At 41.9% G+C, this 27981-nt stretch overlaps 1 protein-coding gene across 1 annotated transcript; it reads right to left on the bottom strand.

The window, feature by feature from the left end:
* Positions 1 to 826: 826 nt before the first annotated feature.
* fa2h (fatty acid 2-hydroxylase) lies at positions 827 to 25310 on the bottom strand. The gene is made up of 7 exons (XM_076142331.1): positions 24458 to 25310; positions 7362 to 7493; positions 4152 to 4294; positions 3870 to 3970; positions 3596 to 3768; positions 3199 to 3451; positions 827 to 2522 (listed from the first exon to the last, which is right to left on the bottom strand). The coding sequence occupies exons 1-7, from the start codon at positions 24899 to 24901 to the stop codon at positions 2431 to 2433; spliced, it is 1338 nt and encodes a 445-aa protein (XP_075998446.1). The 5' UTR covers positions 24902 to 25310; the 3' UTR covers positions 827 to 2430.
* Between the last annotated feature and the right edge of the window lie 2671 nt (positions 25311 to 27981).

The following is a 27981-nucleotide window of genomic DNA, read 5'->3' as shown; positions in this document are numbered from 1 at the left end:
AAAATTATAAAAGGATGGGCAAAACAGAAGAAACACCCTATACAGTATAATGTATGGCTGTATACTTACTGATGTTGCATTACACTGTATTATGAGGTTCATGTGTTCTTTTGTCAATGTAGCATCCATATTTGGTTCTAATAAAGATATACAGTACAAACACAACAAGACAGACAGACATGAGAAATATACAGACATTTATTTACAAATACATCTGCATTTGTATAGACATTTTAAAATTGAAAAATAAAAGTTATACCATATTAAAGTGAACAGATTTGGGAAATATTACTTCATGCAGCATAATTTAGCACAAGGAAATACATTTTCACTTGTCAGAATCAAAGCTTACAAGTTGCCGCTTCTATCTTCATCATACAAATATACATAAATAAGATCCGTATCTGCGACTTCGTTCCAACAGTTGGAATCATTTCACTTTATGATCATAACTCATCATTGATTATCATCATCATCATTATTATTATATTCTCAAGTCATTGTTAACATCAAAATATAATGTGGGTCCATTATCATATAAAAGTCCTTTTTCTTCTTCATGTAATAATGCTTCAACTTTCATTATCCATCGTGTGCAGTATTAATGGACGTTGTTATGGTTACGTAACCGACAAGCCCTTATGGAAACTGTTAACAAGTGAATCTGTGTTTGTGGAAACGCAGACCCAGAAGTTTTACCTGAAGAATAACTTTATTGCTTCATTACTTTCAAAGGAAATGGAATTAAATATATTAGAGAAAAATGGGTTAAAAATATCTGAAAACAGAATATGGCGGCCTTCGAACAGGAAAACTGGATAAAAAATGTATTACTGCGGCGAGTAAATTCTAACTGTTGTCTAACTATTGATGTAAATGGGTTTAATCAAGTTTGTTCTGCTTTAGTCATCAGTGTTGTTGTTGGGTGTTTAGCAGAGACTTCTTGAGGATCCGTCAGTTACTATCAAGACTCTCTGCTGTCCAGTCAGATGAGTGATCGATCTTCATGCTGTGGGGATCTGCGGGGGCCCCTGAGCCACTGATTTAGCAAGTTTCCACCTTCGTTTTCTGAAAGAGTTAAAGACCTGAAATTAACCCAGCACTGTGCCACCAAGCTGCTCTGTGACCTCTGACCCCCGAGATCCCCCAAAGCAGGAAACTTGATAGGCTGACCTCATGCCTTTAGCTGTCCCTCTGATGACACGCCTCCTCACTCTGACGACGTAAAGCTAGTGTGAGGAACAACTCTCGCTCTTTTGTACAAAACATCTTACAGTTTTTACATCTGAGTTGCATCATTAATGACAAAAAAAAGAAACTTACAAGAATATTACAGCTAGTGTAAAAAAAATACAAGTCTCCAAAGTGGTTTCAAACGTTTAGAACTCTGAGTTGAAATGAATGGAACTTTCAAGCGCCGGTACAATCTTGAACATGAAGTCCAAATATCTGTCAAACGGATCTCTGCCTGTCTGAAAGCCTGAAACCAGATTGTACCATGTTTTTCATTCACCGCTATAGCAGAAAGCTCAGTGAGATCAGACATGGTGGAGGGAATCTCTCTGTTACACGCCTGCAGTGTAACCGTGTGTGTAGCAGCGTAGCTCGGTGGCTAAAGTGGCAAAAAAACGAACGGGAAGCGGTAAAAAGAAGCTTGAAGCAGTAGCAGGAGAATGGCGTTTCCTGAGATGGATTACCTGGGAAGGACATATGTACTGGGAGCTCGGTCATCCGCTCTCTCTCACACTCTCACACACACACACACACACACACACACACACACACACACACACACTCTCTTACACTTTCTGTCATTTTCTCATCCACATGTTTTTTCTGTCCACGTTCACTGACCGTCTATCAATTCCCTTTCCTTCTCTCTTCCCCACGGAGGGAGGATGGGACAGTGTGTGAGTGTGTGCGCGTGTGTGTGTGTGGGTGCATATTAGAGGGTATGCATGCATCTGTGCTTTTTGGCAATCTTTCAGGAAATAAGACAATGGCCATGACAGTTGGGCATGTGTGAGCTTTTTAAAGAATCTGAATTTTCACATCCCATAATTTGTCAAAATAGAAAGGTTATAGTGTGTGTTTGTGTGTGTGTGTGTGCACCCCTCACTTTCTCTTCATGCCCCACATCCCAGCTATGTCATTATGAAGCGCACACATGTAAACGAGTGCGTTTGGCTCAGTGAGGAGTGCAGCAGCGATGTGGGTGTGGTTACAGAAATTGGACGTGTTGCCACAGCCTAACGACCGAGAGCAAGCAAGAAAATGTGACATTAACAAGGCTCAACAAGCAGATTAACATGAATTAAGTGTGTGGATGGCTTAGAAGTGAATTTTCTCCTGTTGTTTCAGAGAGCGAAGAAGGAGTTTCAGGGGATGTCAGTATGCGGGCCTGTAGCTCAGGACCACGGCCCATACTTCCTATTCAGCCGAGCCGCTTCCGCAAGAGAACTTCTCATCAGGGATCACTGTGTTGAAGGGGTGGTCCCAGAATGTGGAGGTGATCCCAAAGCCTGTGTGCAGAAAAACACAGATCACATCAGAAAAAAGGAATCAAGGCTTTTGCATGGCCTATGTATCTAATCAACTGTCTAGCAATATTCATGGCTAAAAATGTAAGCAGCGTCAAATAATCAAATCACAAAATTTAAACTGTATGACTCCACAAGGTCTAGAGGTGATGCTCTTTGAACTTAGTGGGGAGGTATGAGGCATCAAACTCCACCAGCTTGACCGATGTACTGAGGCAGATTAAAGTTCATGGACATTTTCTATGCCATTATCAAAATGAAAGGAGGTTTTGGTAGATTTTTGTGTGTTAGATTTTAGAGGTAACTTAAACGTGATATGTGATCAGTCACAGTTAAACACGCACACCTAAACAAACACTGAGGGTAATCGGTACATGCATGCCAAATAAAACCAGATGTATTCAATCCCCTTCAACATTAAGGAATAAACATTATGTATAACATTCAAAACAGCATGGAACTGGCTTGTACAGGGTGTCGAGAGTGGGATCTTCCAGTACAAGTGCTGTACAAAAGTCCAGTACAAAAGGTCGGCATTTGTGATAAATATGAGACCAGTCAATCATAATGACAGGTGATTAGATCAGCCCTAACAAGTCAGATCATAAATAAAGGTCTCAGTCATTTCCCCGGGATGTGACACTTTCTCGGTCCTCACCTGCTCTCTGGTGCTCAAAGTGATGTTTGACGTGGTACGCCTTCAGGCCGTACATATAGGAGCCTCTCGTTGGGGAGCCATAGTGAAGGTAGTAGTGAATCATATCGTACACTACATAGCCACACAGCCCCCCGACGAACACACACGTCCCAAGGACCTCCTGCATGCTGTGTTGGAGGATTATATAGAAGCTTCCTGCCACTAAGGAGGCCAGGCCAGGGGGGAAGACCAGCCGGGAGCCATCGAATGGAGACTTTGGAGGGGAGACGTCAAAGAAGAGAGAGAGGAGAAATTAATTCAAAGCGGTCATGTTCTGGGATAAGAGCTCGATTGTGTAATGATGATGCCTCAGCCTGGATCCATTCCTTCGCTTCGCTGGCACGGTGTGTGTGTGTACCTTGTGGTGCTGCCCGTGCAGCAGGAAGTGCAGTGTGATGAGGTAGTAGTTATGAGCCGGGGGTTTCATGTGAAAGACAAATCGATGGATGCAGTACTCAATGAAGGACCACAAAAACCAGCCCATCAAAAAGAGCAGTATGAACATGTACTTATGGATCAGGATGGAGTAGTCTGAGAAAACACACACATGCACACACAAACAGCCATATAAATACATGTGAAAACTATACAAAAAACACACACACACTGTATTGCTATGCACATGTGTTTACCTGAAGTGACCTCTAATCTGGTGGTCCCCTGTGCCAGGGTGGTGTAGCAATGCCAGCTGAGATAAACCACAATAGGAAGCCACACAACTGGAACCCAGTACCTGCAGAGAGCACAAACTCAGTGTGTGCACCTTCTCTATTCACCCACACACAGTATGTTCACGTGCACACTTCACTCAGGCACACTAGTATGTACTGCTACATATAATAAACGAAGGGTCGACACATTCATAAATATTTGCCGTTTGTTTTAGTTTATGGTGTTATGCTCTTTGCTCTTACCAGGAGGTCTTGGTTCCTGCCTCCATTAAGGGGTTTCCAAACAGTCGGATGGGCCTGTCGACTGGCTGGTGCACCCAGGCATCGTATTTCTCTCCAAGGTGGCCGACCTGCCACGCCAGGGGCTTCCTCCAGTCCACCAAGTCCTGAAAAAAAACACAAAGCATGATGAATATTCCATGTTCCTTTGTAAAAGAGCTGTAAAGGAAAGCCTTTCTTTATTGAGGAATGCATTTGATATGACAATGAGCGAGTTTTTTGGAATTAACTTTAATACACAAAGTGGGGGAGCAAAGAAAAATGAATGAGAACAAGGATGAGTGATATACATGTGAATTGGGTTGTACAGGCTGCTGTGTATTGCTGAGGGAATTCATGTCTTTAACACCAGCAGAGGGCAGGAGAGAGTTACGAAGTGATGATCAGCACAAGGGTGGGTCAATCCAGGAAGTCACTACAAGGTGTGTGTTTATGTTACATGCAGGTATCCAGTTCATCTGAGCCCAATATTGAACAGTATTACATCCAGAAATACCCAAGACTCTCTCTTTGTTTGCAGAGTACAAAGGCCAGAGACCAAAGGTTTTCCGGCTCTTTACAAAACTCCTCTTGTTTAAAGCCACATGAGAGACACACAGCTGGGTGCACAGTCCACAGGCATGTTCAGGGTTCGGAAAGCAGCTGATCAGGGTGGTAGAGTAGTCCACCCAATAACACATGAAGATCTTACATCTTACAGCTATCAGTCATTACTTTATGAGGCTTGCCGCTGTAAACATGTCAGGGATACAGATATGCATATGTTAGTCATAGGTTTCACCCCCAAAAAGATACCTAATTGTTGATTGTTGATTGCCTGTAGAATATTCTCCCACTACTCTTCAGTAGCTGTACAAAGTTGTTGGATATTTGTTGGGACTGGACCTTGCTGTCATATGCTCCAGCCCAGAGCATCATGAGTGACACTGTCCAAAGCATCGTGAAAATGCGTAATGGGTGACACGTCTGGTGAGAATGCAGGCACGAAGACAAACACGGGCCAGTCAACATGGGGATGGCAAGCACGCGGATGAACATCCCTAAAGGGCCACTCATGACAGTCTGACGGAATTTTTTCAGCTGTGTACACCAACTGTTTCATCGGCTTCAGGTGAAGAAGTCAGATGCAGCTAGGGTTTGTGAGGCCTGTTAGTTGAACTTCCAAAATCTCTAAAAAAGGCAGCCGAAATGAACCGTCATCCATCCATTCCCCTGGCAACAGCACGACAGGACATTCCTAAGGTCTCCGTGTCAAATACATGACGTCTTAACTCCTGAGGCATCTGTGGCATACCGTTATTGGCCTAATCAGGAACACCTGTGCAGCGATCAAAGCTTTTAATCAGCATCTTGATGTGTCACACCTGTGCAGGAGATGGAAACAATGCCAGCTTACAGTGATATAAACACATTTGTGGGCAAGATTTCAGAGAAATGGCTGCAGAATTAAGAGTGGAATTTATATTGTTGCTCAGTGTATATGAGAGAAATGAGGAATTAAATGTAGGAATATTACAGGTGGGGATATTAAATGCTCCATACCTACAGAATCAATTCATGTGATCATACTTGATACGGCTCTATTCATGCTTTCATTCATTCATCCATTTCATCACTCGACAGGCTTATATGTGCATTTGTATGCTATTTCAGTCCTATTGTGATGTCATTACCATAATGTGCGTGAAACTGCAATACGAATAAAGTTCGCGTTTGATTATCTTCTTCGTCGTCTAAATACAGATGAAGATACCGATCATAATAATGCAGAATTTATATTTGTTATAAATATCATGAAATGCTAATTGTTTCAAACGATTGTCAGTCAGAAGGATCAGGTTGCTGGCGCCAGTAATAAAAATTCATCAGATGGGCAAATCAAAGCAAAGCAGATGATTCACATTCCTGAGTAGTGACTCACATGCGCGCACACACACACACACACTCACACACACCTGCATGTTTGGCCTGATTTAAAAAGCCACAGATCAGCAGAATCATCAGAATATGTTTGCCAAGGAAACGACAAGAAATCAACTCAAGGTTCTTACTAAGGCGGTACAAGTGTTTTATATAGATGATGAGCTCTATCTGTGTTCATCTAAACCTGACAAACTCCTGCAACTTCTAATTTATGACTGAATATTTGTCATCCATTAGCCGCTCCTCCTTTATGGTCTCATTCAGCATAGGGAAAAGTCACAGATGAGCCGATGATAAAGGGGAAATCCTGTCATGGCACGAACTGCTAGATAAATAAGATGTGTGTGCTTAATGAAAGACGGGCTGGTACGGGGTTAGAAGCAGAGAAATGTTTGTAGTTTGTTTGTTTCTTGCCACTCATTAAGCAAACCTTTACGCAAACCTCCTCAATGGGGTTTGGCTTCAAGGTTTGTTGGAGTTTCTGCTTTTGCATCGCTGTGACACAACAGAGCTGAATTATCACTTCCAGTCTGATCCCGTATTCAACAGCCGCAATTGGAGTTTGATTCGGGACAGGAGTTTGATTTAACGGATTTAACCATCGCAGGTGTTAAAACATCTTTCGTGCGATAATGGACTTATTTGGTGAGGCGGCAAAGGCTAGAATAACGTGAAGCCCCTGTTCATTGGTTATGAAACTCTGGTTGACAATGGACACAGTGCATCGTATTCAATGCACCGATACCTGGCAACACAGTGAACAAGACAAACTGGTTCAATCTGTCATTGTTGTAGTGTTGGCCTGATCATAATTACACAGTCAAAATCAGCTGACAAAATACAATTAGGATTGTGTGCAAATACAATCAATACCTTGGTGATTGTGTTTGATTGATCATATGTTGGTTCTGGGCCTGTTTCTTCTAAGGAAATGACCTCACAAGAATGGGAAGAACTTGCTTCTTTATGGGTACAGTTGAAGTTAAAGGTCTGTATTTATGTTAGGGTTCTGGTTTAGGGTGAAGGATATACGCAGAATGAATGTAACTGACATGATGTACATGTATGTAACATTAACGTCTGTGTGTGTGTGTGTTATAGTACTTGTTTGTAGCCCCGTAATAGAAATGCGTTCAAGTTCAGCAGTGTGAGAACTTCAGAGTGTACACAAAACTTGAACGAGGCAGGGTGAATAACTGTTTACCCCACTGTCAAGTTCCTCTTCTCTCGCTCTCTCTCTCTCTCTCTCACCTTGTCCAGGTCAACAGGGCTGCAGCGGCTGTATGGGGAACTCTCGTCCTCCTTGCTCTTTTCCTCTTCTTTTGTCCTTTCTGCTGCTCTCTCCTCTGTTCTTTCCTGAGTCGTCCTCCTCTCTCTCACCGTCTGTAGAGAAAAGGCAACAAACAGACAAATTAACGACAGAAACACAGACTGGTGAGTGTCACGAGATGGACAGGCCCTTTTTATTCCTGTCCAGGAATAAAAAGGGCCATAAAAAGCCATAACTGTCAATGGTTAATCACATTAAAGTTGCACTTCCTTCAACTTTCCTCAGACTACACAGTGAGCTAGTGTCACAGTTGACTGTATATACACGCACATGCACACCCACACACACACACACACACAAAATCACCTGACACAGGTGTGGTGCAGATTTGGTAATCAACAGGTTGCTCTTGCTGAATTGCTCCTGTGTGTTGAGTATTTTACACATTTTCCTCCCAGCTTAAAGGATTCTGAGTATTTAAGTCTCATTCACAAAGGGCTCTCTTTTTCCATACTTGGAAATACGCATGGGCAACCAGCCACCCTAGAGACAGAGAAAGACAAGCTGGCAGCACTTAAAGATCATGCATGTGTGTGTACTGGCTTAATGGCTCTTAAGCCCATGTTATACTTTCCTCAAACTGCATTGTCCGCCAATATTTCGCAATCTCCACGACACATTTTTCCACTTCACTAAACATGTCAACTGTTCTAGATTATAGAATCTAGATAAACTACATAAACTCTTAACACACCAGATGTTGCTGATCTGGTGTGTTTAAAGCACAGATGGCTTCATTCATAGAGAGGCACTAGATGACAATTATTACATATCATTATTACAGCTATCAATTAAAATATGAATAAATGTTTTGAACTGATAATTGTGGGCAAGAAATATTTCAGAAATATTTCATTCAGAGTACATTTGTGACTCTCTGACCACATGCATGTCTGACATTAATATTATTTCAATATTTGTTGTTTGGATTGTCCTTTATCACTTTTACAAACAGATAACAAATACTACTAATATCTCATCCCAGTTGTTTTCCCTCCCTTTGTTTGTATGTGCAAATATAACATAATTTCACTAACATCTGTCTCTTATTTAAGTCAGCATTGATGTAACTGCGGTATAGTGTGACCTAAAGAACGTGTATCTTTGGGTGTGAGTTTGTGTTGTGAGTCACATAATCTGTTATCTCCAAACCACCCGCCCTTTGATCTTCCCTGTTGAGGTCCATGACCATGACATGTACTGTATACTGTGTATACATGTGACACGTACCACAATGCTACACTACATCTGGTACCATCTTCAAACTTTTACACATATTTCTATCATTTACAACCATGTCTATGAATTAGAAACACAAGCACGTACAGTTGGTCTTCCGGTTGCTGTTTCAGCCATCTGGGAGGCCAAATGAGACATTTGCATTTGTTGCAAAACGTTTCTACCCGTGGAATGTTCATTAATTTGAATATTTTGAATGTAATTAAATACTTAAGTTGGTCATTATTTTCCTTTAAAACAATAATAATAGTAAAAATCACATTTGTTATTTTGTCTGGCCATCTGCCCCCTGGGGAGCAGCAATTCATGTCCTCCCCTATCTGAACTATCAAGACCCGTAAGCTCTCCCATTACACAAAATCAGTTTATCAACACTTATGGTGTCATATTCACATACTCTGGTTTTGCCAGAAACAAAGGCCTTTACGCAGCTGTTCTCACATGCTGAATAGTGTTCTCCGAAAACAATACTTTGTCTTCCATGTGTGTGAGATAAAGATATGGTGAGATATTCATCTATGAATTAATACTCAATAATACACAAACTCACCATTTACCATCTCTGATCTACAGCTGACTACTGACCCGTCTTTTAATGAGCTCCTGTCAGACAAATTAAATCTTTAGCAGAGGGTTGGTTTCAGCTATGCACTGACACACACATCTCCCATGGGTGGTCAGTAATATCACAGTGGCAAGCCAATACCAACAGAGGCAATGTTACACACACACACACACACACACACACAACAAAAATATATACTGTATATGTGTGTGCGTGTGTCTGTGTGTGTGAAAATGATAATGAGTCACACACTATTTTAAATGTTTTGCTCCATCTCACACACCTGTACACTTAAACAGGAGCACACACACCATGATAGCCCCGTGATGGCACACCGTCTGTATCAGCAGAATGTGTGGCCTATGTGAGCCGGTGAATAAGGTTTGATATGCATTAACCTCTCCCACTCCATATGTAAAGAGCTGCCTTTATCAGTGGGACTGGAGATCTGTGCCATGGGTGAATTCAAGCCATGGCAGTGAAAACGCTTTAACCCTGTTTTCAAACAGCTCTGACACCATCTCAGAGAGGAGCAGTGTGTTGATTTCTATAGACATTTTGGTTTTGAAACCACACTGATATGATCCCTGCAGCCATGCTGAATGGAGCAAAAATTAAGGTTTACATGATGTCCATAGCTGTACAGTTCCTAATGCATCATTAAGTGAAATTACGCTGCAAATGTCTTCTAACAGATCAAACCTGATTTGGAAGTTGTTTAAATAAAAATATCATGTGATGAATGTTGGTGGTTTGTGTTAAAACAGAATGTGTTTTCCTCTTGGTTGTTCTGGGATTTAGCACTACAGTGATATGTTTCAAATGTAGGTAGAGTACAATTTCTAACAATGCAACATAAACATATGTCTCGTAAACTCTTAAGTAAAACTTCAGCGTAGGAACTATGGATTATTATAATTACTAAGAGAGGCAACAGTCATCTTCATAGTAACTTGTGTACCGTTCCTTCCAGGTCAATGACGTATGCATCCTGGACAGGGAAGACAGATGGCTTGAAAGAGGAGTAAAAGATAGAGAAACCATCTCTGAACAGAGGAGGAGGTCTACAGAACCACTTATCACCCACGTACATTGCTGTTCCTCCCTCCCCAGGAGACTTAACAACCATGCAGCCTCTAATGAAAATTGTTACAGCAGAAAGGAAAACCCCATCCACTGTCATCATCGCCCACACCTGACCACAGGGGACTCCAATCACTTTAACAACGATCATTACAACAACCAGCAGGACTAATCAGGAGAATTAACAAACCGGACAATGAATCCCCACCTGTCTGTCAGAACTGAAGAAGCCTTTCAGATGAGAGATGAAACATCTTCAAGCCTTTACTAGCAAGGCTTACTAGCAAGTCCAGTTGCCTAGTATTAACTTTCCTTGAATTGCTGGAGTGGTAACAGTACATCATCACATTGACTTCATGAGTACTAAGCATGTTACTGGCAACAGTGATTGACTACTATCTTGTAGCTACATTTTCCAGAAATGCGGAATTAGGTATGTGAATGATCGTAGGAGGAGAGAGAACGGAAAGACCGTGTTAAGGACTTACTTTAGTACGTGGATATGGAACCACCAGAACACCCAAAGGCCGAAAACGCCATCAATGAAGGCAGCGTTGTGGTTTAACAAGAGCAGAGGTAAAGTAACAGCAGAGGATATTGTAGTAGATGGTTGTAAAAGTAAAAGAGAAGGTTGGAGGGAGTGTGTGTGAGCGGGTGTGTGTGAGGTTGTCCCGGCTACATGGAAAAGTAATAAAGTTACATCATTAGCTGGTATGATTTGGTGAGGAATCTGCATTTCCTCAGGTAGGCTCTGGCAATGTTGCATACCTGCAGTGTTTACAACACTGTGTCACATTGTCTCTTTGTTGTCTCCTTAAGTTATCTCAGCCGACCTGAGAAAGGTCATATCTCCTTATAGTCCAGTTAAAGTTACTAATAAAGGTTACTGGGTATTACATTTTAACCAGGACTGGTAGTGGAAGTAGAGGGAAACTTTTACATGCCGTAAAGTCATTAAAAGGTAAAAAGCAGTCAGGCCAGACACAGCAGCTGAACAGTGGCAATAAATTCCTCGGCATGGATTAAACATTGGCAATACAGCCGTCTCAAGAGGCCGTTTCCTCATCTTGAGATGTCCATGATGCCGGCACGGATACGGCTTGACTCTTACTTCTTTCCCAGGGAGCACAGTTGAAAATCACAAGAGCACATGAACAACCTACTCACAATAGAACATTAATGATGTGGCTTACTCCCTGGGGTGAAACGGGAAATTAACGGAAAAATAAATACACATCGAAGTAACAAGAGTCTTTTTAGGACTTAATAATATTAATAATATCTTGTGTTTTTGTTGACAGTTTTAACTTTTGACCTACTCGAGGAAACAATCATCACATCAGTTGTGGATGTCTAAGGCAGAAAATGGAGGCTTTCACGTTGCCACCTCCTAAGATTAATTATGTCATAATAGCTCAGTCAGTCATGGGGCTTAATTGGTATGGACACAAATAACAACCAGTATTCCTCTTGTGAAACTGAACACCTCTTCCTTATGTGTACCACCAGAATGAGCCGACCACAACCACAACAAGTTTTATCTAGATTTGAATCTCCTCGGCTGTGTGTACAACATTAACTGGATGTGGTCTGTATATGTGTGGGTCCATTTTCCAAAAAGAAAAGCATCTGAAATTCTATAGTTATAATTATGATCATTGCCGTAACAGATGGGAAACAGAGAGATGAACTGCATGGTGCAGTCTGTATAACCAGAGGAAGATGGTCTTAAATTTGCAGCTGCCTTTTGTGGACTACAGCCAGACTAAGCCAGCTTTATAGGCTTGCAATGATACCAGTGGTTGGCTTACAAAATCTCCACAACGACACCATAACATCCAATGTGTGCTTTGGTTACTACTCTGCTAGTAACCAAGACTTCAAAGCAACTAAGAAAGGTTTGCTATTACCATGGTAGGGCTAGCCTTTACCTTTGCTGGTTTATGCAAATGAGTATTCAATAGTTCACTATTAAACGCTCAAAATACTCTTCGCTTGGAACGGGTTTTGCCAACTATTATTTTGAAGAGGAAAACGGCTTCAGCAAGGCTTCTCCAAAATGTCTCGTCTCAATGTCAAGGCATGAGAGTTGGCTTTCAAAGGTCCTCTTGCTCCAAAGAAAAACATGTAGAAAAAAATGTTTTGCGGTGCGGAAATAGTATTTACATCTCAAGTGTTTGAAGTATTTTACTAGTTTCATTTACTCTTAAACCACAGAAGCACAAAAAGGAATTCTACAGTGCCTCACCAACTCAAAGCCTCACGCAATGATGGAGGTGGAAGTGTAATGCAAGATGCTGACCGGCTCATTGGGGACAGTAAAGTGTTGGTTACCTTGCTCAACAGCACTTCTACACAAAGGGCCCAATTCACGGTTGGCGACTTAATTGGGCCACAGGCGTGAGACCACAGTTGCGTGTGTGTTATGCTGCAATCAAGCATGATTCTCAGACAGTAAAAGTCACATCTTGCACATCAGTTACTTGTGAAAATGGAAATAGACTTAATTTCCAAGTCTGAATTGTTCAAATTCTCCAGTCAACAATCAAAATTTCCCAATGAGGGAAGTGCCAAACAAGGACCAACCTGCTCTACATAATCTTGTAACTTTTAAGCTACATAGGGAGGAAAAGGAACCAAACAATTTATCTATCATCCATAATTTGATTGAAGATATTGATATTTGTGTTGGCTATACAGATGATTTCCAAAACATTTTTGGTCAAAATGGAATGCGGTAGTTGCTCAGCTTAAAATTTGCAGTGACATCTAACACAGATGTCAAAAAAAATTGGCACGGAAGTTGGAAATTCAGGTATCCTTACTAGCTTGGTACTGGTTATCATCACAACAGTGTACTTGTACAACCAACAAACACACCCTTTCTCTGCCTTACTCACACACTGTTCCTGTTAACTCTCTTTGACCCTTTTCTTTCTGATATTGCTCTCAATGCAGAAACCTTCCATGACCCGCTATGACGTACTGAATTTCCTATGTTGCCATTGCGAAAATGTAAAGGCAGATACCTGCAGAACAAATGAATGGCAGGTGAATCGCTAGTTGTTAAGTAAACACTAGAAGCAGGACGGGGGAGTTCAGTAACTAATGGTTCGCCTACATCTGTGTTACTGTAGAAGTGGGAGTGGCTGTGTACACTCTCCAGGCTGGAGCAGAGACAATGAGTGGTATGCCAGTTGCTGTTGACACAACGAGTCGGCCCATTGTCAAGTCAAGAATGACACCCGGGAGACTGTGTTATGGCTTTCAGACCGCTTTCATAATGATGTTGTATCTTATCATGTGATTAAAACTATTATGTTTTTTTGCCGACCCTCCGGTCACATCTTGCCCGACATTTCACCCCCTTCACCCCGGCTCTACCCATCAACCCCTGTGAAAATGGAATGAAAGGCACCCTATGCAAATGCCGGAACCCTGAACAATGTTGTTGGCGAGTTTGGAGGCCAATGATGCTAATTGCTAATTGCTAATTAAACTCAACACAAATGTCAACTCAACACAAACATAAACAAGACAAGAAAGACGATGTTGTTGTTGTTCCCAAAAGAATTCCCATACCTTGGTCAAGGCTGAACAAGCTTAGAACAGTCTTCCTCTATAAATAAAGGACTACTAAGAAGCTCTATTTACTAAGTAGGACATGGGTTTGAACCGGAGCAGGAGATGAAAAGAGGTGATGAGACAGCCACTATTATAATAAGACTTCATTGCTTTGTCGTAAGAAATATTAGTTTTTAAAATATCTTTGAATTTGGACCAAATTGCCCCCAATGATTATCATGGGATAAATATGCCTGTTCTTCCAATGCAAAGGCATCATTTAAAACATCCTTTGGATCTGCCCCTGGATAAGGATCTACACTGAAATATGATTGGTTCTTCCCTGGGCTATTGCTCCACATTTCCACCTAGTTTTGTCAAATAAACACAGTCAGGTCCAAGTTCCCCTCTGATCAGTAGTCTGCAGGTATTTCTGGATCTTGTTGGTTTGCGATAAGGTTAAGACATTAATCTGTGAATCAAAACTACTACAGAGAGAACCAATCAAATACCGCTTTGTAAAAAGAGCCAAGTGGCTGAATAATGTGATTGGAATGAGTTGAACGAGGTTGAGGAGAAAGACATAAGGAGAGGACAGAAGACAGTCTGTCCCAAGTAAAAATAAAAGAATGAATGACAAAAACAAAGGAGATGGTTGGACTAGGGTGGTGATGTGGCCTGGTACCATCACAGCACAGAAAGTACTGTCTATTCAGGCCCAGTGGGGACAGGAGGGGGGAGAGAAGGACATTGTCTAGTGTTCCAAAAAGTAAACAGTCAGTGCTAACTAGTAGCTATCCAGACAGCTGTTTTGCCACATTCTCATTCCACTGAACTCATTACATGCATGCAAATGATATATTTACCATAATAAAATCAGGAAGGCCAAAAACAGCCCAATTTCACACATTGAGCACACAATCATAACAATGTCATCTGTTGCTGAGAAGGTATAACGCCTCTATTTCACCTACTGGACCTCAATAGTCTGTCCTGGTCATAGCATCACCCAGCATCCCTCACCTAACCACACAGAGCTTAAAGATTAAACCAGTCAAGAAATAAAAGTTTTTAAGGGGGCAATATGGATATTAATATTTGACAGTTGTTATGACTCCCACTATCTAAAACTAAGCACGAATTTGACTGCTGACAGGCTCACAAACCCTCGGAAGTTTTAGTCAACAGGATATACTGTTGGTCTGTGTTTGTGTATATGTCTTCCAACTTGAGTATGGTGAAATTTATATCAGCATTTCAAATGGATTCATGTTCAGGTTGTGTGTGATGTCATAACTTCATCTTAGATCTTGTTCTGAAGTGGCCAGGGACGACACACAATGCTCAGATTCTCTCTGGGATCGGCCGTGCTGCTTTACTGCAACACAATCATGCAAAGCACACAAGTGTACCAACATCTATTCAAAGGAGTCAGTTAGTGGAAAAGCTGTCTCACCCCTGTGCAGGTTCACGAAGGGTTAATTCAGCCATTCATGGCAGGATTGTGGGTCAAAGTTATGGTTTACGACAATATTCAAGAGGATTTCTGATTCAAGTTCTTTTATGTGATGTTTGTTGTTTGGTTGAGTTTCAAGACTTGAGATGAAAGGTTTTTACAACAGTCCTTTTTTTTCCTTAGCAAACCTATCCTTAGTCTCTCTTCCATGACTCTTTTTTTCAATTGTTGCATTTTATTACTGTGTTTCTTTATGACTGGTGATAGCGAGAGGGAAGAGACTAAAGGTGTAGGAATAGAGCGCGGTCAAAGGTTGCTGGTGCAGTTCTACATATTTGGGCTTGGTTGAGTTGTACAGGGAACGAGCCATCAACTGCAGTCTGAACAGTGTGAATCTTCGTCACAATTAAATACAATTGTACCTTTGATTAATTATCTCCACTCAACTTTTATTTCTATTTTAAATTAAAATTGTGTTTATCCATTTATTACTCCATTCTTTTTTTTTAAATTTTATTTTCATTAGCCAGTCTATTTTAAAGTCTTATTACAAGATTTACTATTTCAATACTTTCATTGTCTGCATGGCCTTTTGAATGTTTTAACACATTTCACACATTAAAGCCCTTTGAATTGCTTTGACGTATCTGAAAGGTGCTTTACAAATTAACAGCCCTAAAGCCATGTTTCGGTTCAACAGACTCTCTGCTGTCATTTGTGCAATAATTAATTGTAAGTTTATCTGTAACTTTACATTCTTTTCTGCAAAACCAAAGTATGTGGTACCTCGATAAAAAACGGCATAGCTGAAGTTCCATCCTGCGTTTAAGTAAATAATAGTAAATAGACCATCAAAGGCTGTGGCACCACAGGTGACCTTAGCACTAGAAAACGCTTTTGTAACTCCTGGACTCTCCGGTTACATAGCAAGTGCGAAGGGTCACTTCTGAGGCTGAGAGTTCATCAAAACGCTCACATGCTGACGTGACAGTAACAACACCCTCCTCTCTGTGTGTCACATTAGATCTCAGTAGCCAAATGGGATTTTTATTTAAGGTTGACTTTGCCCTTTCTTCTCCTGCAGGCACATACCCCAGACTCCTGCAATCAGGATAAAAACAGGGAAGGAACAAGAATCTGACAAAAATGTTATCTGCCGAATAAATGTGGTATCATATTTAAGCACACATTTGCATTGTGTGTGTGTGTGTGTGTGTGTGTGTGTGTGTGTGTGTGTGTGTGTGTATGTGTTGATAGTTCCTGGGCAGGGCTGCATATTGAATGAGCACGACTGAAGTTCAGCCACATCACGAAAGGTTCAACAACACTATGGAAAGGCCTTGAGCTGTGGATTCTTTGCGTCTGTCGCTCTCTCACACACACGCATACCACACGAGTTCAATCAATTTACACTTTTGACAGAAAATGTGACAGTTCACTCAGCAATCGTCAATACACCAGAAATGATTGATCCCTGTTCATGTGATATTTACTCAACCACTATTGCAAACATTGATGTATTCTTGAAAGGTGAACAAACAAATGATGTATTTCCATTTTAAAGAGACAGATGAGAACAGAGACCCCTGGGTTCTAGCTCTCTACACCTGCCTTTCAAAAGTCTTATCAGCCCACACCAAAGCAAAGATGGCTGTCATAGCTGGATCCTTTGACAAGATCTGATTAATCAGTTATGGTTTATAGCGATAATCGAGGGCACCGTGTGCAGTAAAAATCTGATCAAATTGTCATGTGATGTACTTATGGCTCAATCAGAGGCCGATAGCTTTCTCTGCTATTCAGGTTTGATAGCAAAGGCATCAGTGGCGGATCCAATTAAGGGATGAAGGTGAATGATGCAAGTGTGGGCAGATAACAGTCTCACTCCTCTCCCACTGACTGATCGAACCAGTCAAACCTGTATGACCAGACACCAAGATTCCTCTCTCTTCGTGTGTGTGTGTGTGTGTGTGTGTGTGTGTGTGTGTGTGTGTGTGTGTGTGTGTGTGTGTGTGTGTGTGTGTGTGTGAGTAAGAATCAGAGGCTCTCTGTAGCTACACATTCTATGCAGAGGGTTTCACATTACCACACACACAGTCACAAGTAAACGAACCGCCTAGCAAACACAGCAGCCTTCCCTCAATATGAAATTAAACACTTTGACTACCTCCTTCCTTCCATAGCGCTCAAGGGCATAACATTTGCAGTTTAAATTGAACTTCACCTTGGTTTCATGCGGCCAAAGTCTTTTCACAGCAATCGAGATTCAAAAACAAAACGCACAAATATGAACGGCTAATAACTGAAGCTGTCAGAATTCTTTAAATTGTGATAATAATAACAACAACTTGAACACTGCCATCTTGAGCGGTATCTGACAGTTGTGTGTCTCTCGTACTTGTTTACCCCACGCTTTCCAATGTTTGCTTGTTTTTTTGACAACGGACCCATCAGTGTGTGTAGCTTTCTCGCCCCTTTGGCTATGCACCCCCCAGCTCTCTCAGCAAACTGAAGAAGAGGGTGATAATGGAAGAAGGGGAAATGAAGGGAGGAAATTTCCAATCTAATGTAACTTTTTTTTTCTATTCTCTGCCATTTTTATGTGTGAGGAATGCTAAAGACATACAGTGCATTGGCTTATCATTCAAAAGGAAGTCTTCGGAGAACTGTTTTCGGAAAAGTTGTTTCGGTTACATGTCTCCCTACCCTCCTTTCTCTTTTTGACCACAGGCGAACCTGAGCAGGGCTTTCCACAATACCACGCAGGCCTATCAGATCCCACTGAGGTCTCCCACCAATGGGGATGTACGACACCCCTGGGAAAAGAATTATAGTTATGAAAAAAAAAGAGACTTGGCTCCGTGTAAATGGAGAAAGAAGAGAAGGAACCACAGCCTTTAGTTTCAGACCGAGTCCTGCGAGACTCCGTGCAAATCAATTGCATGATTCATGCATCTGTTCCTTCTCATCCCCTAAGCCATTCAACTCTCTCCCTTTTACGGGTGTTACCGTGGCGATGACTAGAGCCACCTGAGGCCCATGCCCGTGCACTAATTGCCGCGTCAACAGTCTCTATGGTAGCAAAGGTAAACAATGTGCCGGGTAATGTGTCGCCACGGTGACAAACCCGGAGTGGAGTTGTAAAAAACGAAGTAGGGTTCACCTGAACAGCCTGCAGGGAAAAGTAGACACATTTCCATTAACTTGCTTCTATTTGGTTTTATGTCTTTCAGATCAATGCTAAAGTCAAAGCTCAAGACTTAAGAGTAGGGATGCAAGTACTTTAAGTGTTTCAAGAAATGCCAGAATCTTGACATAGCCGTGACAAAGTACCTTCAGTGCCTGGGTGACGACAGGGTCAGCAGATTATATTCACCTGTACAAACCTGGGCAATTATCAGATTAATGACTGAAAGCAGGAACTGGCACACAAGCAGCATGTACACTCAGTCACGTAGATCAGTAAGACAATCAGGAGACCAACATTTCGCAAAATCCACAGGAAAAAAATGATTAAGCTGCTTGTTTAAGTCGCTTCATTAAGTTTCACACACACTCTGGGTTCTAGGCTTAATAATTAAATGCACACAGTGTATGACAGCACAAGGCCTGCATGTTTGATCTTTCTATTTCCCTATGATTGTAGTCAAAAGTCAAATAAAGATACTTCCTAGTCTCAAGTCAAGTCAAATCTCACGACAGACTCAAGTTAAGTCCTCGCATAGAATCCATGTCTGTCTCTAAGGCTTTGGCTATATTGGGGCAAAGTCTGAGAACCGGCTGCCAGGCACAGACTGCAAATAAACAATTACATCTAAATTTAGTCACTCTGACGTACTGATTTATCTGCCAAAAACCAAATGACACAAGCCTTTGAACCTTTGACACACGGCGTAATGAATGTTGTACTACCACCTCCCCATCATCTCTCTCCGTCATCCCCGCTGCTCGACCTCTAAAGACAATCACATCATTGAGCGAAGAAAGAGAGCCATGCATACGAGCGTCTGCATTCCAGTGCTCCGCTGGCCCAGCCAGGGCCGCCCTCTGGCATTCCATGCACTTACCAACACCCACCACCAGCTTAACTCCTGTCCTTGACTCTGCGCATTTAACTACAACCCCTATTCTCATTATGCTTCATTAACATACAAGGTTGGCTCTGCTTTACGTTCGTCATCGTTGTTGATCATCATTGAATCACACCTTGGGACGTTTTGGTTCCCTTAGTTGACTACACTCTATTCTATTGTGTTCTATTCTGTCTGTGCTGCATCTCTTCTCCATCTGCTGCGCTCCACTATACTTTCTCTTGTTTATTCATTCAGTCACTCACATGTGCTCCCTTATTGGTGATTCTACACATTCCTCAATAAGTGCATTATCCTCCTGACTTCATGACTACGCTGTTGCATTGTCCGGTGCATTAGGCACAAATTCAATTGCCTCCGCACTTTTACCCCATTGAATTAATTAACATTTTAATTCCATGTATAGACAGAGTGACTGACTGAGAGACAGGGCGACACGCGAAAGAAGGAGTTGTAGTGTTGCGGACTGTTAGGCAGCATTATCTCTATATCCTGTCTCAGGGCTGGTGGGACTCGAGCCAGCAGGGCCTTCAGGACAATGCAACAGGAGCACAGTGCAAACAAAGGTGTTCCTTCCATATTGTAGCCTACCAACCTCCTGAACATTACACAAAATTCTGAGATGAGTTATCGATTTTTGTTGCTGAGATAATTATTAATGCAAACCACATCATAATCTTAGGAGATATTACTAATTACTAATATTCATTTCAAGAACAGAACAGATCCGCTCGCTAAAGCTTTCTCCACCCTTATTGACTCAGTAGGTTTTTCTAAGTATGTCCATGAGTCAACTCACAGATGTGGTCACAGTATTTGACGTAGTCCTGGCACAAGGTCGAGGTGTAACCAATCCAGAAATATTCCCTTGTGCCCACATTATCAGATCATTCTCTTATCATCATTCAAATCGATTTCATCACATCAGACAAAAGCAAAATGACTTTCCTTAGCCATACTTTACATTCTGACACCTTAGGTCTGCTTGAGGAGAACTATCTCAAGCATCACATACTCTTAACTTGTATGAGGTATCTTTGGATTGGTTGACCGATAATGTAAAATCCTTACTGCAGGCGGGCTAAACCTGCCCCCCGGCTTATTAACGTAAGTAGCGTTCAACCAAACCTCAGCTCAAACTCTGTCGTTTCTAGACAAAAATGCAAATCAAGCAAATCACCTCAAATATTTTAGATACAGTGCTGAATCTCGTATGACTGTAGTATAAGTTCTTAGTTTACAATCCTGATCCTCGGGACCCAAAACATTGCAGGCCTACATTAAAATGCTTTTGTGGCCGAATAGTCATAGATTAACAAATAATAGTCAAGGGTGCAGAATAACCCAAGCAGATAGCTCTTGCCCAATACCTCCGGGGCACAGGGTTCATTGCGTTCCAAAGTACACAATCACATCAATGAGAAGGTAGCTGGCAGAGAGTTTTCGTCTTTGTCCAACCGGCAAGTTGGGCCCTTGAATAAAGAAAAGCTGGATCGAAGAAACACACAGGTGAAAAGAAACGAGTGGTGGAACTATGTTCATGGAAGTCACACGTGGGTGTCTATACCAGTGACAAGTATGGCAGGAAGTAGAGGAATTAGGCCTGCATACCTGAAAGAACTTCTTTTATATCAATACCCGGCACAAACATACATCTGCCATCGGTTGCCACTGGGCTCTCTCATGGTTGGTGTTTTTGTTTGTGCCACACCACAGATCATTTGCTGCTGGGACGTCTACAAATAAGGATTTACCATTTAGCATTTTAGATTCTGTAGGGGGGATTCAGCCACGGTGGTGATCCCGGTTCGGAACCATTTGAAATGGTATCTAACCAAAACCTCTACAGCACAAATGCAGGGAAACATTTCAAATGGCCATTTTATTTCATACATTATTTCAAATCAAATTATTTGAAGCTGCTCATTTATTGGTTGAAATTTAGTCCTCGAAAATCAGTTTGGTTTGCTCCTGAAGAAAGAAATCAGTATGTATTACAAACCCATTTAATTTGTTGAAGGTGTAAACACTGCCTATGTTTGATTGTAAACCTGCCTCTACTCGCCACTTACACACACACACACACACACACACACACACACACACACGTAACTTCAGCCTCATCCCCCACTACACTCGCCTTGCATAAACCCCCACTGGTCCATGATTCCGTCCCAGCAGAGCCACTGCAAGAAAACTGCAAGATGTAAGATATTATTGCTTTACCTACACAAACCCTCCATATAGCTCCAGTTGCAAGGTAACACAAAGTATTTAGAGAAAACATTTTTAAAGGGTAGGTAGATGTAACTTAACTTGTTACATGTGTCTATTACAGACAAAAGTGGGCCACAGGACCAAGAGCGTGGAAGTGTTATGGCGTTTATTACACTCAGACTGAGTTCAGACCGCAGGCCTCAATGCTCAGTTCCCATTTATTGCTTCATATCTGATTTTATTTTGTTCCGCTGTTGATCTTGGAATGTGGTAACTGCGTGCAAGAAGCAAGAATATGCAAGAGAAATGACAGTTCCTAAATAAAACAGCAATATGAGCACTTGAATACAAACTTGTTTATGTCTGGGCTAGGGTTTAGTCACAACTCCTTCCACAAGAATGACTTGATCACATTTCTGCCAAATCCAGATGTGTCACTTACATTACTATGTTCCCTCCTTTATTCACACTGACCTGTTCTTGGCCTTTTGTGACCGCTGTTACTAAGGTGTTACAAGCCTCATAATGTTATCTGGCTCCTGCTTTTCTAGTATGAGGATCTGCAGCTTCAGATATTTGTGTCGTTCATTAAAATCCCTTAGGGGCTTTGAAATGTTCTAAAGACAAAATAAGCAGAGCGATGACATTACTTTGGCGTCCCGGCATTTGTTATTTATGACCATTTTTGACATTTTATGGACAAACCAAATAATTGAAAAGAATCTTTCTGAATTAAACAATGACAAAAATAGCAACCGGCCCAAAGGGTACGTTGCCGCTCACTAAGTGGCCACTGGGATAGACTCCAGAGGGTATACAGACTGTATGCATGGATGGAAAAATAGTTGTAATAGCTGCAGACCGACAGTATGTTCACAAATACACCTGCGATGTCACAGAAACAAGGACAACAACACACATCCAACACTGACCTCTACGAGTGTGAGGGTTCTTCCACGTGATCGGAGGCAGAATTGTGCTACACTGGCTACAAACATAAGTTTGACTCATCTGCCGTTGACCTTTCTGAACATCTGTGTGTGTGTGTGTGTGTGTGTGTGTGTGTGTGTGTGTGTGTGTGTGTGTGTGTGTGTGTGTGTGTGTGTGTGTGTGTGTGTGTGTGTGTGTGTGTGATACAGACACTGTGAATATTCATTTTGGTAAAAGCAGTTTGACAATACAGCCCACACACACCCACACACCCATTTCTCACCTTGGGAAGTTAGTAGATGTTGTCATAACTGTACTACCCTGCAAGTCATCTTAAAGGAAACATCCAGTTTCCCAGATGTAAATGAAGTGTGAATAACAATGTGTAAGATAGAGAAGAGATGTAAACCGCTGATGTTATGTGACTGTGCAAACATTTGACCAAGGAGACCAAACCCCAACCAACACACCAGAGCATGGACGCACATCAGAGTGGGCAAGCCATGTAAATGTCAACTCAGTCCGCAAGAGATTTATGCAAACTCGTGCTCTCTCCCTCTTCCTCAAACAAACAGCTGAGCTAAATAGGGCACAGATTCATTGCAAAAGTGTTGGAAAGTTTCCGATTTCCCACAAATCTGCCCTTATAGTCCCTCTGTTTCTACTGGGACAAGACAAACCGGTTTGTCTCACTGCGACACAGGCAACACACACCTTTTGAATCATTCATTAACATTGCTGACCCCCGCCAACCCAAATGCTCATTTGTTTGAGTTGGGATTGACATGTTTGCCCTCCCTGCTCTCTGAGATTACCAAAGTAGACAGAATCGTCCCTGTGTGTCTTTTCACAGCGGTCTTTCCTTCCCTCCACTATAATTGACACTGTCCAGGAGGAGAAAGAGGAGGAGAGAAGGGAGTATCACCCCCCCCCCCCCTACCGTCCGTCCGTCCTCACAGATACGCCCAGTAAGTCAGGTGAGACAATTACAGCTGTTGGTCCCACAGACACAGGGCCCTATCAGCTTTCCATAGCCTCAAACCACAGAGTCACTGCTGCCTAATGACTTTGGACTGGCCAAACACTGATTGGAGGAGCCAGAAATATGGATAGCAGCAGAGAGAGTAATGTAATGATGCAAAGCGCACAACACAAATAAGCAAATACCACAACTTTCCAAACATCAGAACACAGAAGTGGGAAAAATGACCCCCTGAGCGTTTTGCCTGTAGGCCGGCTTCAAGGACACAGCGATGACACCCTGTCTTTGGCAGCTGATTCTCTAATGTTATACAAAACAGGTACTAGACGTATCAAAAAGATGGAACATTTAAATTCCTTCATCTTTGTGAAATAGAAAAACAGGTAATTCAAAAAAAGAAGTTTTTCCTCTTGTAGATTGAAAGTCCAAAGAATATTTTACAGCAATTTCTCAATCAATAATTCATTGTAGTTATCATTTTCTGGTTTAACTTCGTTCTCATAACAGGAGACTTGTGTTTATCTCTGTCTACACAAAGTAAGACCAAGTCCAGACCCAAAACTGCTGTCTAGACTAGTCAAAGTCTGGTCTAAAACACAAAGTAGAGCTCAAATGCAATTTAAAACATTCTTTTAAACCTACACTTTGTTTGTGACGACAGAAGAAAATGGCCATTTCTTGTTTTTGGATCGAAACATACAGGTTAAAACCACTCTGACTGGCGCCCAGAGCCTCGTTTAACTCCTTTAATGTTTTTCGTTATCAAGACCCAAAACAACCCAGTGACCAAACGCTAAACCAAACGTTACAAGCGTTTTAAAGGAGTTCAAACGCATTTCAGCCTTTCTAACTGTGTTCTAACAGAGGGAGTGGCGCTTGTGGAGCCTCACCTGTGCCTCGTCGGTGCCGCTGCCTCTGTCCAGCTCACCGATGTAGTACTGCTCCATCCACCTCCGGGCGTTCTCCGAGTGCCGGTGCGGGGGTCCCTCCATCTCCTGGCTCACATCCTTACCCGACCTGCGCAGTATGAGCGCCTCTCCGCCCGGGTGCATCCGCAGGAAGGCGGTCACGTCGTACACCCTGGTCCCCAGCAACACCCAGCAGGAGTCCTTGGTACAGTGGCGGGCCACCTCCCTCTCCTTAAAGACCCTGGGGTATGTGGACGGAGACATCCTGGCTGCTGAGGTGCGGAGCGTCCACCTGAACCGAAAAGTGAAACACGGAAAGACGCGAAGGAAAGCGAGGAGACCTCGTCGGGCGGTCGTCACACTGACAGAGGAAAAGTTGAAGATTGCTGTTGTCACCCAGAAGCTCCGCCAGCTGCGGCTCCACATCAAACTAACGCAGTCAGGAGAGGACCGCGGGAGGGGAGGGGCCTGTGAGCCGTTCAAAAGCACGGGCAATATGGGGGAGAGGTTCGCTCCACAGTCAAAACAGTTTGAAGTACAACATTAAACTGTTAACTTCGCGGTTTGAAGCTTCTAGACAGTGCGACAATATGACCCATTTTCTGTTTGTTTTTTGTTTTCTTTTTACAACATCTATGCTGTTTTCCCGTGATATATTCTACACGAAAGCAGCGATGAAAGGCGTTTTAGAGTGGAAGTTATGTTTTACCCCATCTTTGTCGTACTACCTGAATGTAGCACAGCATCAAACGCACCTGTTGTCTCACCTGTTTTGTAACCGCAAAGCAAATTCTCCCGTCTGCAGGACTTAATGTATGAAAATGTAATATCTCAGGAATAATTGCTCAGCTGAACTTTAATGCATAGTGAACGTTCACATGTAGACAGTGATACCCGGAGGAGTGGGATGTAGTCTGTCATTACTTCCTGATTAATTGGTTACGTGCGCATTCTTTCAGCCATGTGACACTGCATTCCAAATAAAATTCAAGAGAAAAAGAACCTCGCTTTTCTGCTTGTAAGCAAAATTCGAAATTCGTATAAAATTCGTATTTTTCAGTGCGCAGTTTGTATACTTCCAAGATGACGCACCAGGGATGTATTTTTCACCCGTGTGTGTGTGTGTGTGTGTGTGTGTGTGTGTGTGTGTGTGTGTGTGTGTGTGTGTATATATATACCTAATACAATACAATTGAGATTACTGAGGTAACTGAGCTTTCTAACCATCATGAGCTAAGCCGGGGACAGGCGTTGCCTTCACGTGATGTCCGCAAAATAGCGCTGTAAGAAAGCACGAGATCAACCACCCGATAAAACGGATTGATCAAGATCGATCAGATGTGGCGTTGAGGGAGCAGCAAGCACAGAAATCCTTTTAAAAACTGCTGACAATTATTTTCAAGACAATCAGAGCAACTAAATATAGAAACGGAAATTCCTAGAGGGTGCATTTGTATTCATCGCCGCCTGAAACCTCATATATGAGCAAGGAGTTGAATTGAAGCCCTTGGGTGCCCTTCTCATGTTAGAACCGGAAGGGAGGTTTTGACCAAGCACAGGTCCAAGAGCGCCGACCTGCGTGTGTTGGTGAATACTTAGTGCAACATAGGCTCAAGCACATTTGAATAAAAGAAAGAGGAAGGTTAGGAAATGACCAGCGGTTTCACACAGCGTGTGACTGATGGGCTGCTGCTCGTGACCCACAGCTGACTGGACTTTTACATCACTTTTTTAAACTAAAAACTATGCAGCAGTTCCCTAAATGAGTTTTGTTACATACAGAGTAGGATTTCTATATGGAAATTGGAGCAAAGCGAATAATACAGAGTAGATAATTTTGCATATACTTACATGCCTGATCAGATAATCTTTAACATGCTTGGGTGCAAAGTCATGGGTTGCCGTATAAAATACTAAGTTTGGTCATACATTGACAACAACTGTGAAAACAAGTTATACAAAGTTCAGTTGGTTTCTTATAGCAGAAGTTGACTGCTGAGGCCTTTTAATTCTGTTTATTCAGGGTTGAATAACAAATGCTCTTTTTCAGCAACGCCCTGCTCCAGATTTGTACTGTCACGCCTGAAAAAACTATGTTTAACCACAGCCAGAACTGCTGCAGCTCAGGGTGAAGTGGCTTCGATATATCAATCTTAATACTTAATTCAGTTTAAGTGTGAAAGAAGCTGTAACAGAATACAAAAGTCCATTTAAGTGACATTGGATCTGAAGGGACGCTTAAGCTTTGGTATGAACACTGCCGGTGCTAGTTGAAGTGCCACCTGTTGGTATGTAAAAGGATTCTGCAGAGTATAAAGAGTAGCCTGTATAAGTTAACTGAGAGAATATAAATGTATGTAAATCAGATTGTCTCTCACCATAATCTAGAGAGGAGATTGAGACAACAGTATCTCCCGTTGCTATGCGACAGCCCTGTGATTTATGATGTACCCTTCCTCCAAGCCCCATGTAACCCTGACCACAATGAGCAGGAATAGATGGATGGATGGTCCATATGTACTTTGAGTCATACAGTTTGTGCTGCAATGCTGAACAAATATTGAATCAAAGACATTTGTTGGCTCAGGGATGAATATCATGTACAGCGGATTGGAAACTGCACAGGGGACCTTTGTTGCAGGACAGTTTTCATTCTCTTTTCCCTCATATTGCCTCCCTCTCTCCACTGTTCTTCTAATTCTCATACAAAAGATTAAATGAATAAATATTAGCAAATAATTACACATTTAAGTACAAAACAGTATATTGAATCTAAAAATGATGAACATTCAAAATTGTTACGATTTGCCAGAATAGAGGACCCAAGATGCAGATTCACCGGGAAGTCTTTATTTAGACGAGGCAAAAATATCCAAGGAAACTAGGAATCACGAGAGGTAATGCCACAGAGGACAACAAGAAAAACATAAGCTCACCTAATATAGCAAACTGAAGCAGACGTAACATCGGTTAACTGAAACAACAATCCAACGAGGAACCCAAATCACACAGGGGGTTCATATAGACACCAAACTGGGGAGGAGACAAAGAGACAAAGGTGAAACACATTAGGGAAGACAGGTAATCACGATGATGGGCAGCACATGGGCAGGACGTAAAGATAACAGGGACATGGACACGACAGGGTTTCAGAATAAAACAGGAAGCACACGAGACAGATCCTAACCGTACCCCCTCTCAACGGAGATCTCCAGATGTCCCTAACAAAAATGACAATCATTCAATTTTGAAATGATGTTATGGAACTGATGTGGTGGAATTAATGAAGCAGTTTAATAATCCAACAAACATAATCATACAAATTAAGCACATTTATCTAAAAAAAAGAATAGATCAAAAAATGTTTGCAGTGATAATACACAGTAGTAATACGTGATGATGTTACAAGACAATTTTGCTACAAGAAATTGCTTTACATTTCAAACATGATGTTGATTGGACCTAATGTAGGGGAGTAATCTAAACAGCAGGTGGCAGAAAAAGAC

This window comes from Genypterus blacodes, unplaced genomic scaffold (assembly GCF_046128005.1).
Source record: "Genypterus blacodes isolate CSIRO-AG114 ecotype Tasmania unplaced genomic scaffold, CSIRO-AGI_Gbla_v1 ptg000021l_1, whole genome shotgun sequence".
In the NCBI taxonomy this organism is placed as follows: domain Eukaryota; kingdom Metazoa; phylum Chordata; class Actinopteri; order Ophidiiformes; family Ophidiidae; genus Genypterus; species Genypterus blacodes.
This window is presented reverse-complemented; position numbering and strand designations above follow the sequence as displayed.